This window comes from Pleurodeles waltl, chromosome 7 (assembly GCF_031143425.1).
Source record: "Pleurodeles waltl isolate 20211129_DDA chromosome 7, aPleWal1.hap1.20221129, whole genome shotgun sequence".
NCBI classification, from domain to species: domain Eukaryota; kingdom Metazoa; phylum Chordata; class Amphibia; order Caudata; family Salamandridae; genus Pleurodeles; species Pleurodeles waltl.
The window spans coordinates 981,954,260-981,969,994 of record NC_090446.1 but is presented as its reverse complement, the minus strand read 5'-3'; the positions used below and the strand labels follow the sequence as shown (position 1 = coordinate 981,969,994).

Sequence of the window (15,735 nt, the reverse complement as noted above, 5' to 3'; positions counted from 1 at the left end):
TAAGGGACCAATGAGGTCTGCTTTTGTTCAAACAAAACCAATGCCCCAGTCCTTGTCAGGTCTTTGAGGAAGTTACCCAAATCATACTGTTGGAAAATGTCAATATGCTTTGGTTCCACCAGTTGGGAGACACTAAAACACTGCTCGCAATGCTTCACCTATGCACACAGCTTCACTAAAATATAGACTAACGGGACAAATCAAAACCACCACGCCAAATATGAAGATCCAGGGCCTCAGAGCGACGCAAACTGTCATCTTCTGTGTTCAGTTTTTAGTAATCTACATCACATCTGTTTTCCTGACAGTAATATCAATAACTTGCGCTTAGTTGATCATTGCTCACCTGTGATGAAGAAATTAATGTTTCAAACGACACCACATTAATTGACCAGAGAGCTTTGGACTGACATGTCCCATCACTACCAGAAAATGTACGACATGTCAATGTTTTTCACCTTATCTCAACTGGTGATCCTTGAATTGCCTGAGCTGTGATTTAATGGCCATCCTATTTTCATAGTCAATTACCTATTTTAACGGTATGTACATCTTTACAATCAGAATGTTAAAAAAAAAAAATCTGACTTTGATGTTGGTTTGATCTGTGCTTCATATTGAAACATACTTGTTCTGTTGTATGGACAAGCCATAACAGATGTGTGCAATGTTTCTGCCTCTAAATGATTATTACAAATGGATTATCTGGTGAGAAGTGATGGGATGAGGTTTAGCGTGATGTGTTGATATATGGTGTGGTGGTCTATGGCGCTGTGAGGTAGTTTGATCAGCAGTTTCATAAAATGATGTGATCTCTGAGTTATGGTGTCATGAGGTTTGGTGTGGTGTAAGGGGGCACATCGTACTCCAAGCAAACGTGTGCTGATAAGCAGCTTGCAGATCATAATATTTAAGTTAGACTACCTAAATAGGATTAACAGAAGAAATTAAGTTAGACGATAAAAAAAAGTTTACAAAGAATACACAAAATCCAGAATATAAACTCCCTAGATATGAGGAAATAAATTAAAGAGAAAAACGAAATGAGTATAGGCATTAGCAAAGGCCATAGAGCTGGCTTCAATGTTGTAACTTGTGCAAAAACATGTGGATAAACAAGTGCAAGCTTGTGCATTTATGCAATGGAATTTTAAATCGGGAGCTGGTAACGTTATCTTTGGATTTTCGTTTCACTTAAAAACCAAAGCAGAACTACACTGCGTTAATTATAGTCTTCCTTTTTAATGTAGGTGAAAATAAAGACAGAATGATAAGGAGATTTTCAGTATAGTCCTTCGTTTCTATGCATAATAATGCGGGAATACAATAACTAAAGTTAATAGGTCTTGCCTTTGGGCCTTATTGGTTTTGCCAATGGTTTTAGTCATGTGCCACAGCATCTCGTTACAGGGCCACATGGTTAAATAAATAAATATATATATATATATATATATATATATAAATATATATATATATATATCTATATATATATATATATATATATATCTCTCTATATATATATATATATATATATATATATCTATGTGTGTGTGTATTTTTGTCACACCTGCATGTTTGTTGTTACTTATTAGTTACCATAGTTGGATAAGCAACTAAACCAAGTTTTTTTTTTTTGAAGGTAGAAGGAGGGAAGCAACATGGGGGTGGGCGGGGGGGGGGCAACTTGGGGTCAGAGGCAAACAGTGTAATTAACATGGGATAGGTGAGGTGGGTTTTTAAAACGGGCGGGGGGGGGGGGGGGAGCAACATGGGGCACAGAAGCAGCACTGGCACAAGGGCAGAAGCAATGTGAGTGGCGGCGAAGCAAGTCAGGGTGCTTGAAGTGGGATCAAATGGGTGAAAAAGCAACATTGAGCTGCCGGGGAGAAAGCATGTGTGGAGAAGGTAATGCAGAGGAAGTCGAGGAGAAACACAGACAAGAGGGACATCAAGTGTAGAGAGGGGATTAGGGAATCACGAGTAACACATCGGGAAAACACAAGAAACACAAAGAAAAAAAATAGCACCTGAAAAAGCATGCAGTGGAAGTAGAGCAATGCTCCTTTGATCCAAGGGTGAGACAAACACAAGAAGAGGAAAGAAAACCCACACAGCTGGGCGGGGGAGAAGCACACGAAGGAGGCACCTGTAAAAAAAACACGCACTTGTCAAAAAAATAAGTAGTGCCTGAAAAAGAAAGAGGTGGAACAATACATAATGCTCTCATGCTCCACGGAAGAGACAAACACAAGAAGAAGAAATGCCTATAAAAGCTGACAAATTAGAATCAAGCAAATGGAAGAAACAATGAAGCCAAGAAATGGCAAGTAATGGGTGAGCTGTGATGTTTCTTAAGCAAAGACTGACTAACCACTACAAGGTTTGCTTCCCTAACCCACGGATACCTGAACATAGCCCATCAATGTTTGAATATGAAAAAATACGTTACTGTAGTCCAACATAACCCCTCTAGATACATCGTCGATGTGATGTCCGGGACACAGTGGTAGTTCAAACCCAATTTTATGTTTTAAAATATCACACACATACTGCACTTAGAAAAAAACACTTCATATTTAAAATAATATTTTTTCAACAGCCTCATCCTGTTGCTTAGCACAAGTACAATTTTCACAATATTATCAAAATAGCACTAATGCATGCTGCCAACAAGAATAATATGAACATCGCTACCGTTACAGAAATATAATCGAGCACCCTAAAGCCTGCTTCTATGCACTATACTATGAGAGAATGGAATAGCTTAACTGTCACATAGAGTTTAAGAGGAATTAGCTCACTAAACTCCCGTTTACAACAAGAAGCTTTAGTTATTAGTAGCTGAGATAGCATACTCCCTCGAAAGGAAAACAAACATCAGCCGGGCCCAGCTCCTCTCCTCTCCCACGAACCTGGCTCTGTATCACCTCTCTGTGATAGGCAGGATGCTGCAGCAGTATGGCAGACAGTCTCCGTCTGGATTTTCAGGCAGTATCTTGTGCGATAATCTGGGGCAAAATACCCCCTCTATCTAAATAGCCACTTGATGATCCTTTTATACTGTACATCAGATCTTAACTGATAGAAATTCTTAAAAAAATTCCATAACATAACCGCTGAACATCAATAGGTTAGTCTTAGACACATTGATATAAACGAAGTAAATATACATCAATTCAGACTACACTGTTTATGTTTATTGTTAGCTGACCTTGAAATATAGATAACAAGATGCATGTCCCAGACTGATGTGGCATTCTGTGTCTTATCAATGTCTTTGTCTGCGTGGCTTGACACCTTCACAGGCTCTTGGAAAGATCAGGACAAATGGCATCTGTGTCAAAGGTATACATGTCGATGACCAGAAGGAAATGGAGTGTCAGCCTGCTCAAAATGGAGCCTGGCATTACGATCTTTTTGTCATCAAGTGTGCTGTAGGATAACAAAATGTCTTACAACAGACATGTGATGTGTAAGGCGAGACCTAAAAAATGATTCCTTATGAATGTGATTCACCAATGCCATTAAGATTTAAATGGGCAAAGATTAAGCATACTTTTTAAAAGTAAAATACTAAAACACTTTATTGGTTCTTCAAGGTGCAGGAATATCACTCCAGGAATTTGACATGCTGTAGTCAGAGGTCCTAGTTTTCAATATAAATTTAAATTATTTAGTTTGATCATTTATGCCCTACTCTATGAAGTTATATAGCCTGGTCTAGTGAGATGTGGTGTGAGATTGTGTGGCATAGTAGAGTATGGTAAATGTATCCAAGTGTGCTGTATTATGGTATGAAATGGGCTTGTATGTCTTGGTATGGTGTGATGTAGCGTAGTATAGAGTGGTATTGTTAAGCTATGGTATGTGAAGCGAAATAGTGCAGCATGTTGTAATGTGAAGTGGCGTGACAATGAGTTGGACGGTGAAATGTAGCATGTGAGGTGGCTCTTTATCTTATAAGCCTGTGTGGCCTGTATAACGCAGAGCAATCTGAACATCATAAAGCAACAGGATTCATGAATATACAAAACTTCATAAATATATAACATGCTACATCTTGCACTTTGCCTGGACTCTCTTTCCCAGTAGGCACCGAGACCCTGGAGGTGGCCCTTTGCACTATTTATCACCTGACCTCGCACTACTAAAGCACTTTGATCAACCCATGGTGCGGAACGCACTATACCTTACACTTTGTCTGGACTCTGTTTCCCAGCAGGCACTGGGTCCTTGGAGGTGGCCCTTTGCACTACTGATCACCTGACCTCGCGCTACCAAAGCACTTTGATCCACCTGCGGCGCTGGACGCACACAGGCTGTGCCCAGGCAAAGGGCAGGCCCGTCAACAAGAGGCAGGGCAGGGCCACCCCATTTGGTCCTTGCGTTAGTGCTTATGTGCTGGTCTGGAGAAGGAGAAAGGAGATTGCAAAGGCGTTCATTGGGCCCGTTATAGTCTTGGCATTGGGCGCTGGTGACTTGGTTACACTGGTTGTCATTTTCCTGTGTGGTACAGGGTTGCATGAGTGTATAAGCAAGTTCGGTACTGAACTGAGCAAGAAGTTGGCTAAATTATCTGCATTGGTAGAAAATCTAGGCACCAAAACAGGTGGTGCTAAAGCAATGGCCCAGTACTATAGCCAAGCACCCTTTTTAAAACCCCAGTGCGAAAAGGGCAAAGGTTTAGTTGTTTGTAAAGGTGTTTCCTGCAGTGAAGTACCTTCGATCCCCTCTAACTTTGAAAGAGGTGAACTAGTTGAGGGAAAAAACACCCTTAAGCAACACAGTGCACAGTCCATTTGGACAACCGCTAGCCAGGGAGGTCAGAAGGTCCACAAGAACCAAGACACACTTAATAACAATCAGGTTACAGTGCTTAAAAGGTGGCACCTTAAAAGTTATTGCAGGTGATTGTAACAGAAAACTTGAAAAGGGGCAGAGGGAGCAGATCATTCAATGTATCCTCTTGGCTCTTTGGTGCCTGTACAAATCATAGAAAAGCAAATGTAGTTGCAGGCCAGTTGGAAGATCTGATCACAGAGAACAGTTTGAGAATTGCTAATGGTAATACTAGTTCCATTATTTCCCCTCATCCGACCTTTAGGAGAGGTCTTGCAAGAACCTACATTGATAACCTACATTGATCATCTTTTGGTAGATCAGGATATGTGGCCATTTCTGGCCGACATGGTGGTTCTCCCTAGAGTAGATAGTGATCATAATGCCTTAAGTGCTGTATGTGCTCCTGTTATATTTACAAGTTGCAATTTACCATCAGTAGTTAACACGAGTCCTTTACAGACAGTTAATAGTAGGAGGAATGTCAAATGAGCAGAACGTTTCGACAATGTAGAAATCCAAACTCAAATCTATGAATTATTCGTGGATAACCTAGCCAATGTAACAGTCTCGAGGGGTTATAAGCCCAATATGGTCGTGCGCACTGTCAGCTAATGGAACAACTAAGGCCTTTGTTCACTAGAGTCAGAAAAAGAAGTGCTCCCAACAAAATTGCTCCAGGATGCCTCTCCAAGGAATGTCGGATGGCCAAGATTTGTCTTTTAGATGCTCTGAAGCTTGGAATTAAGTGAAACATTACCTCTGCATTGAAGAACTATAAGGCTACACTAAAAAAAGGCCAAACAGAGTTGGGAGACGGACCAATGGACAGAGCTTACTAATGCACTTAAGAGTAAGAATCTGAAGGCGTTTTGGAAACTGGTTGCATCCAGCTCAAAGTTAATAGATAATCATCTTGAAACAGTAGTGCAACCTGGAGTTTGGGTTGAACATTTCAGGTCTTTGTATAGTAAGAGGGAGCTAGAACATGTTGGAAGTGTAACAGAGGAGCTCATTGAGAGGGATTGCTCTGCAGGTTTGGTGGTCTTTCTTAATCCTCATGAGAAGGTGACTAATGTAGACACAGAGTGCTCATATTTTGGGTTGGATGGAATTCCTGGTTGTCTCGTCCTATCCCATTTAGATGTGTGGATTCTCTACCTTAATTAATTGAGCAACACTATCATGAGGGGTAAGAAAATCTGTTTGACTTGGCTGGGAGCTATTTTCAAAAAAAGGAAGAAGGGACCTACCCTCTAATTATAGACCTATAAGTCTGTTGGACAATTCTCCAAAAATCTTTTGAGGACAGGTTTTGGTTAAGTTACAATCTTGGGTTAAGGACAACCCTATCGTTGAGGATGCTCAGGCAGGATTCAGGTGCAAGGTCAGCACCCTTGACCAGGTCTTTCGTTTTAAGTTGCTTTGCTGGAAGAAGGGATCATTTGTACATTTCATTTATAGACCTTAGGTCAGCTATAGATTTGGTCCCAAGGGACAATCTGTGGCAGATACTCGCAGATTATGGGGTGCCATGTGATCTAATTTGGATTTTGAGAGTTCTCCAAACAAATACCTATGCTAAAGTGAGGTGGAACATGAGAGGGGATTTAACAGATTTGATTCCCATTTGCTGGGAGGTAAAACAAGGTTGCATATTGGCCGGACACTTTTCAGCCTCTGTATTAATGGGGCTGTTTAATGGCTCTCACAGTGTACGCCTGATGCCCCTAAATTAGCTGTAACTGCCCTTCCAATACTAATGTTTGCCAATGACATGCTTATCTCTAGAACTCCAATAGGCCTTCAAGCAGAACTGGATTCCTTCTTGACCTGCAAGCCGAGGGGCCTGGAAATGAACCCAATGAAACCAGAATTTATGTGGATAAATACCCATAAGTCATTAAAGAAGAGAATAGTAATCGATGGTTCCATAACTGAACAGGTCAAACATTTCTATTACCTAGGGGTCCTGTTGTCTGATACAATGACTTTGGCCCATCAGATGGAGAAGAGTAAAAATCTTCTTAACCAAAAGGCATACACAATTAGTAGGAAACAGAAGAAAACTGGGGTTGGTGCACTGTCTCCAGTTCGTCCAATTTATAAAGCTACTCCATATCGGCAGCCACTAATGGGGCAGAGATATGGTGTCTCGCAGATGCTACCACCCTTTTTACAGCTGAGAACAACTTCATCATAGGCTTGCACAAGTTATCTAAGGGCACGCCTCTGGCTCCATTGAGACTGGATTTAGCACTTAACCCTATAAATTTGGTGGTGGCTTTGAAACCTCTGTTGTTCTGGGTGAGGCTGTGGACAACTGAGGAGCTGACACCCTTTAGGGATTCTCTAATAGACCTAATTTCTAGCGATTCACGGGAAATCACTCCTTGCCTGAAATACATTAAGACAGAGTGTGAGAAATTGAAAATGAAAGACCGCTGGAACTCGCCAGCAGTGGCTGCCAAGGGGGTCAGTCAGACATTGCATTGAAAACAGCTTACTGGAAGTATGTTTTGGAACAGATCTAGTTGAATAATGGATATGAGAATCTTAATGGGCAATTTTTCAATGTTACCTATTTTATGAAAATGTCCTGTATTAAATCTATCCACCCATTGCTTAGCGCGTGTATCTTGAATTTAGGTATGGGTCCTTACCATTAAGTCACCTAACCGCTAAATGGGGTAAGCTTGGCTCCTCAACGTTTTGCTATTTCTGAAAAAAAAAAAAGAAACTGAAGAGCACTTCCTTTTTTTGTCCCCAGTATTCACAACCACGCAAGAAATGGTTAATCACGGTTTGTAAACTTCTGGGTGTCAGACACTATTGTGAGGCTCTAAGAATCTGCAAATTTGATTCAAAGGCAGTGATAGTTTTTGCAGTAGCCAAAGACTTGGAGCAAGCATGGCGCATCAGACAGAGGGCTATTTCCCAAGTAAAATCTCAACTGCACTGGCTGCACTCTTAGAGATCACAAGGGTGGGTAATAATGCTCCTTATCACACTGCTTATTATTGTATTCCTGCCCTTTGCGACTTACATCAATAAGATTAGGACTTACCCAGGTTAAGATGTTTTGTTGACTGCATAGGCTGCAACTTTTGAGACTGTAGGGGTCCGCAATTTAGCCTTACATTACACCTTTTTATCAAATGCACTCCCATCTCTGCCCCCCACATGGATAAAATTAAGGATTGGCCATGAAAAGTTTTAAAAATTATACCTGCACGTGTACTTTTGGGTTGATCCGGCTTGCTTATTTAGGCACTGGGTGGGAGACAGTTTCCTGCATATGCATTTTTAGTCTTAATGGCTGTTTAAATTATGCCTTGGGTTGGTGACGCAGCCCGAGTTGTCAGTCTGTGGACTTAAATTGAGCATTGTGCTTTTTAAGACTGAATCTTTTCCCCATATGTTTGTATATGTATTTGAAGATTTTATTGAATGTTTAAATAATGTATTATTATGTTTCGACTGCACCAGGAATGGATTTGTGTTTTAATGTATTTAAATTATTTATGTGTACTTTTATGGTTATTTAGCTAAAATAAAGTAATTACTACTACTAAAAATATAGTTAAATTAATATGGAAATGTTGTGCAGAGGTTGGGGGTTTTATTATAAAGAATCATGTGACGTTTGACCGGATGTGAATTGTGTCCTGTGTTGTTGGATAGTGTGGTATGGTATCGCGTGATCTAGTACTGCAATTGGTAGAAGGGCTTAATGGTGTACAGTGAGGCATGATGAGATAGTTCACGTAATAAGTGGTAGCAACAGGTGATGTGTGATAGAATAGTAGAGTAGCCCGTAAATGGTACAGCAAGTTGAATACTCCCCCCACTAAGCCATGAAGTTATGTACAAGCAAAAGATTCAAATCCCTATTCCATTATCCGTCATTCATTAGGTCAGTAAATGGTGAACTATCTATAGATATGTTTCTTAATTAATTTCCATATAAACCATGGATGTGTGGTTTGAAACACTATATAAAAAAGTTGTGTGGTGTGAAGCAAAGTGTTTTTGGGGAGGGGTGAGGCAGAATGGTGTGGCATTATGTAGGAACGAATAGCATGAGACCTACTATGGCTCGATCTTCCGTTTGCTGATGTGAAGTTTGTTGGGGTGACTTTATGATGTTGAATAGTGTGATGCGGTGTGCTCTACCATCCTATTTTTGTTGTAGCGTGGTGGTCTGTATCAGTGCAATGACCACCATTTTCAAACATTTCTTTAAGCAGATATGTAGTCCTAGAAAACAAAGTCCATCTCAACAAGGACAACACACACATCCAGCTAATAGATTAACAAGTTGCTAATGCTTCTGCTTTCTCAGAAACAGCATCGGTATAGACACTTACTGTGTGGTAGAGTGCGATGAGGAGCTTGTTGATTTTGAGAGGAGTTAGATGGAGCTCGCCGGTGTGGTATACTATGGAATCTGTATCCTGTATTAATCTGGGTATCCTTTTCGTACAGTTCTGGGAAACCAATCCATCACTTTTGTAAGGCTGTTTGGTTTTGTAGAGTTAAAAATGTTTTTTTTTAAGGTTTAGTAATGGGTCATGTCAGGTTATGTGGAAGAAAAATGATTTTGATTATACTACATATTTTTGAAGTCTATTATGTGTTTGGATGGGTGTGTAGTTAGGACCTTGATGAGTTCCATTAAGCTGGGTAATCGGCTGTTCATTGCATAACCAATGCAGCTTGTTTTCTAGGCAGCATCGCTAACTAGGTAACTATCTCTGATGCGACGGTTTGTACTTGACAATGTGGTAATGTTTAACCTAACTTTATCTGAATTATCATAAGATGCATGTCAATGTTGTGCATTCCGAGTTAGCGGAACTTTGACAACTAGGTGGTTTTGGCACCATGCTGAGCAAAGGAGGGTGTCAAGAGGGTTTGTCTAGTGAGTTTTGTTTGGAAACTGCAAATTTCCTCTATTATGGCACGGTGATTCAATATGGTATGTGCTGCTATTGGTCTATGGGCTGTGGATGGTGCAGTGTGGCATGGTATTTGGTACTGATATGCAATTGTATGATGTGCTACAGTATCATATGGTATTGGTGTATACTATGGAGCGGGCTGTATGGCAGAGGATATTATATTTTTCTGTACAGTGTGGCGGTCATTAAATGTCTACTCCAGTGTGTGGCAAATACAAGAGTCAAATAACTATATACAAGTAGCTGTAACAAATGCTCATAAACATGATGTAATATTGTATGATATGAGAGGGGAGTGCTGGAAAGCAGGTGGTGTTTTGTATTTGTGGTGCGATATGATTTAGTGTGTTGTGGCGGGGTTGGATGTAGTATGTTGCCGTATGTTACACGACCATCCAGTTAGAGGTAATAATTTTCGAAACTAGGAATCACAACTAAATAAATACATAAATTACAACTAGACTGGTAGAACAGCTCAAATGAAAGATGACAAATAGAGCCACAGGTTAAAGATATGTCCATTCCACAAATATGACTCCAAATAGGTTTGACACAAAGTACCACGTTCATAGAAAAGCAAGGGCTAATGACAGCCAAAGGGGTAATGTTAGTCTACTCTGAGCTACATCTGCGATCTTTTCAATCAACAGCATGCATAGGTAGTGTAAGAAATTGGATTATTCCTCAAGGAATAATCACAAAAGTATTCAGGGTAAACCCTCAAAGTCACTAACTTAACCAGATCTCATCTCCTTGGTAGCTATGGAACAGAGCAGACAGGCTTAGTGTGTAAAGTATGTATGCAGTACCCGAAGAGTAATAAAGTCAAAATGCAAAACAATACAAATCCAACCGAATTAAAAATAAACATTGGCAAAGCCAATATGTCACGCTTTTGCAAGAGATAGAGCTATTCCCGTTGTAAATGACAATGTCTTTTACCCATGTGCTGTGGAGTGGCTGTTTGTGATGTGGAGTGGGATTATGTGGGTTGGATTGGAATAGTTAGTTGTGGAATTGTGTGGCGTGGAACAGTGTGGTGTGGAGTGGATTTGTGAAGTGGAATTATGTGGCATGGTGTGTAGTGCCATCCAATCAGTGAGTTAACAAAAAGTCAATGTGCTAGGAGAAGGACAAACACAAGATGGGCAAGGTGAGACAAGGAACGCCATCAAATATGAAGCAAGCAAATGGGATTCACTATAAAGCCAACAAATAGTAAGTAATGGGCAGCTATAAACCCCTGTAAATTATGGGTAGGCCCACATTAGGTGTTTTGCAACCAGACAGCATGCTGTGTCCTACCAAAAGTAAGACTCAAGCCAGCCAAATATTTAACAATAATGAGTTTTGTTTATAGCTAGAGGGAAGAGGGCAAGACATTGAAAGGGGCACCACTGTAGAACCAGGAGACCTAATTCCTAATCCTGACTGCCATGCTTCATCACAATTGTGTGAGCCTGGGCAATTAATTAAATAATATCCTGCTTTTCTATAGGGCTTCATTCATCTCTCCTGTTGCTTCAAAACACTGAATAACAGATGTCACTGTTGACTAATGTAATATGCTTAAAATAACAGACCATGGAACTGGATGGAAGGCTCAGTGTCCTTGCCAAAATTTGAACTCGTGGTCTTCAAATCACCGCATAGTTCAGCAATAAGTGATTACCTAACTGAGCCAGCCTGCATATTTATTTGCGCTTACGAATCTTGATCTGTCAAAGCTTGGAGTCCTAGTAAACAGGCTAGCCACAAGTATTAGGCTTTAATGAAATTGGTCATCTGCCTGACAAATAAGACAAACATGTTTTAATGAGCAGCAGAGGCAAAAAAGCTCTGCAAAACCAATATCCCACCTGGTCTTCCCACATGAAAAATGACACATTTGTAATGTCTGGGAGCCCTGTCAAGAAGTAGTCGCACCCAGGAAATTGAAGCCTTTTTCCAAAATAGCAGTACAAAACGAACATCCCATGTGATTAGCAGAGCTCAGAATTGGGCAACTTCTTGGGCCCTTTTTTCGCCTCACTGTTACTCAGAGTCAGGCAAAAGTCTACATTTGTGACAAAGAGGGCTTGTGTTGTGTGGTTGTGTGGTATTAGTAGCATACTGTGTATGCTGTGCACCAGTTGTGGAGCTTGCCTTTCAAGCACCCCAATATGTACAAACACGTCTCTGTGAGAAGGTGCAAGCCATAGGATGCCTGGTAAAGTCTATAGGAAAGAGTGCACAGCAAGGCACACATGCCCACGTCTTCAGAAGAGGGTGCAAGCAAAAACACTATTAGTATAGTCAATAGCAAAGAATAACAACCAAAGTATACCGAAAATATTTGGAAAACGAAGGCTTGAGTGCAAATTGAAAAGGGAGGGGGGGGTCACAGTCAACATTAAATTGCAGAATTGCAGACTCCACACAGACACACTGTGCAAACAAATGGGTGGGTGTAACCCATACATCCCTTGTCATATAACATGTGAGGAGGCTCTAAATATACTGTAAGATCTTGGTTAGCAGACAATAGGTCTTTTTCAAGGGCTCGATTTAAAAATTGAGTTGAGCATTGTGAATCATGGAAAAAAGAAAACACTACTGCTGGGAGCAAGGCATGAATCAAATGGACACATCAAGGTAGCGCACATCACTGAAAATTCTGAATCAAGGAATGACCATAACATTTTGAAGAAAGAGGGTGGTACAGAATTAAAATAGGGCTGGGTAATACATGTCATGTTCAATGTAGTCCAACCCAAGAGAAGCCCCAATAGCCCCAAATCTCTGCATAAAAGTATCTTGTAAAGGATATGCCCATCGAAGGAATGGAGAGAAAAAAGGGGTGGGGGTAGTAAGTGATATCCAAGACTGGATCCACCCACTCCATGGACTTGTCTAAATCAGTAAAGGCTTCTAAGCACTTTTTCCAGAGAACCCCCCAGGACTTCAAGGGATTATGGAATGGTTATAAGGTAAGTAGAATACAACAGTTAGGAACATGGACTATGGTGTAGAGATGAGGCTAGAAAGCATATGCAGCCAGTGAGAATAAGACAGAGTGAGCTGTAATGCTGTTATGGTGGAATGAGCTCTCATCAGACACAGGACACCAGAAGACTGTTAAGTCACAAGGTGGGACCTAAAAAGGTAATCAGGAAATGCAAAGGCAAATAACAAAGGCAAACTAAAAAGAGCTTTAACCACAGAGAACAAGGAACAGAGAAAACAACAAAGGTGCACAGAAGTATAAACAAGGGCAAACTAAAGCATAGGAATGAGTTGCTAGGCATCTGCTCCATCTTGAAAGAGCCTTAAATACGAACTCTCCCACTAAACCCCTGAAGAATTCAGGCTAACCCAGAAGTGAAGATGTCAAATGAACTTGTTTTGTGTAGACTGAAGGCTGCATGAGCTCAGTCTACCTCCCAGCTGTCCATACTTTCCAAGACGTTCTAATCCTGCAAGTGACTTGATGCATGATAATGTTTCAGAACTCTGACACTACCTAGAAGGCATATAGGCTACCAAGCTTTGCCTTCTGTGCCGAAGGACTCACTTGTGCCAGCAGGATGACACAACAGCTCCAAGACCAGGAATCCTGTTGGAGACCTTGGTTTTTTTAGACTTCCATTTGTTGAACTCCCGAGGAAGCTATGCTTCACGGGACTGCAGGAAGCAGTATGGAGGTACACTGTGCTGAGACAACAAAAACACTGGCGCTGAATTACCAAAGTGGAGAATCAGAGTATGGGTGCTACAGGCTTTTTGTGTGACGAGTACATGGAGAAAAGCTTTTCTTAATTCCACATTATCTTTGCTAGTCTTATAATCTATTCATCAACACAAAAGAAGATCTTGTAGTATGCAGAGTCAGCCTGACTACCAGTGGAAGCTTGGAAGGGGTGTCAAATAAAAAGAGTATAATTACAAAATTAAGACCTCCATGTTTCCCATTGCTCTTACATTCAGTTCACACATGGATTAACAAGTGCACGCATACTATATACAGGTGAAATGTCACGAGGTACCATGTATGTTACCAAAAGTAGCTCTTTTTCAGCCATATATTAACATTTGCAAATGGTGCACTCGAAAACTAGAGACAGCGTCCGAAAAAGCTGCATAAAGGCACTATTTTTTTTTAAATCCTCAAGTTATCAACTTAGATGGGTGCATTCACTACTACAAACACAAACATTCACTTTATTATAGTACCTCACCTTTACCGAAAATAATGTTCCCCTTTTGTATTTCTAGTTTATTCAACTGGAAGAAATAAAACAATTGCAGATCCTGTAAGTCAATTGTGCCAAAGCAATGCATGGAAAACAAGTAATAAAAACGGACCAACTTTTCTTCTCCGTTTCTTCTTCGGCTGAGTCATTTGCTTCTGACTCTTCAAAAGCTCACGCAACTTGAAAGGTATCTCCTGATGGTCCAAATGTTTTGGTTTGGCATTGACCTTCTTTTTCTCATTCCTGTGTATTTTAACAAAAATATCAAAGATCATTGAGGAGAAGTATGGAAAGGATCACAAAAAAAGTCTGTTCTGCCTGAAATGACCACATGATTTACACTTAAGAAAATTACATTGGTCCTCTAGTGGACAATTTAACACAGCTAAAGTGTCCTGCTCTTTTAATGAGCCAAACTAAGAACCAGAGACATCAGGCCTTTAGCACCTATTTTGCCAGATAACCAGCTATACATTTAAATCCAATGAAGATATTATAACACTGTATGGGAGTCAGGAAGAAGACAGGTTATCAAATGACTCAAATACATGAAACTAGACTCCAGAAGACGAAATGGGTGAAAACAAGTAATTGGAGTCACAATTGTCTGGGACACAAAGAGCAATAATTGTACAACAATATAATGACAGAACTGCTAGAAGTAAAGAAGTAAGGCACCGGGACATGGGAGGAGGTGAGCAGAGTATGCTCAACTGGCAATTGACATTTTCTGTAAACTTGTATCTTCACTTGAAATAATCCTTCTATAAGGCCAACTACATACCTAATATTTGCAGACAATTTACATTCAAATTCACTATGGCATACACAGCTAAACAGAGCACAACTGGGCATGAGGAAGAATTTAGCATATGGAACTGAACCTAAACAATTGTGCCAGTTTGAAACACTGGAGTCTGAATTGTAACAAAATGCATCTCATGATAATCACAGAAAGACTAAAAGATACCTACTATTATATTAACGTGAATTTTAGATCGCACTAGTGCAAACAGTGCTCCATGTCTCTCCTACTCTAAATAATATGGCATAATACAATAATAAAGTGGAATAACAATGCTCTATGCAATATTTATTTCAAATTACTAGAGAGAGCTGGTCCCTACCATTAAGGTCAGGGATATTTCGTAAACATATGTGCTCTTCAGGGAGATTTGAGGGCATGTATGATCAAGCCAACTGCCAGTTTCTCCAATGTACTGCCTCAAGATGAGGAGAGTAAGAATGCATTTGACAAAACCCATTTCACCATAAAGAAAAGGCCTTTGAATCCAAGGAGAAGTAGGCCATCTCCTGTGTACGCTTCTAAAACATTATTCAGTATTATATACAGATAAGTAAACATGACTGACGTAATTGTATTTTGGTAAAAGAACATGTGAATCTATTTTTTAATTATATTGGCATTCAAACTATGGCTTACCAGTCTGTAATTTGCTCACTGATAGTCTGGTAACCAAGGTACATTTAGCAAGAACTAGGAAAACATGTTAAGCAAATACTAACATCCAGTGACTTGTGAAATTGCATGCAGCACTAAGTAAATGAAACACCACAATGGCTAATATATCTACAAAGGGTACTTATGGACCCGATTTTATTGCTCTACCTGTGGCCTGCAGCTTTATATCTTATACCATTGTTATATTTCTGTCCACCTTTTAGAGGTCTTGGGAACT

At 40.2% G+C, this 15,735-nt stretch overlaps 1 protein-coding gene and 1 long non-coding RNA gene across 3 annotated transcripts in view; one reads left to right on the top strand and one right to left on the bottom strand.

Annotated features, from left to right (window-relative positions):
• Nucleotides 1-15,735, bottom strand: part of CCDC137 (coiled-coil domain containing 137) — a 43,677-nt gene that overhangs the window by 5,039 nt on the left and 22,903 nt on the right. Inside the window, exons 2-3 of one of the 2 annotated variants that reach the window (XM_069199786.1) lie at nt 14,152-14,278; nt 14,021-14,066 (exon numbers count right to left, since the gene is read on the bottom strand). In XM_069199786.1, the coding sequence (XP_069055887.1) occupies nt 14,021-14,066; nt 14,152-14,278 (173 nt within the window). Of the gene's footprint in view, nt 1-14,020; nt 14,067-14,147; nt 14,279-15,735 lie in introns of both variants that reach the window. The other variant, XM_069199787.1, reaches the window with a different exon arrangement.
• The window catches only part of LOC138245832 (uncharacterized), a 79,523-nt gene that overhangs the window by 55,888 nt on the left and 7,900 nt on the right, over nt 1-15,735 (top strand). The window lies entirely within an intron of this gene.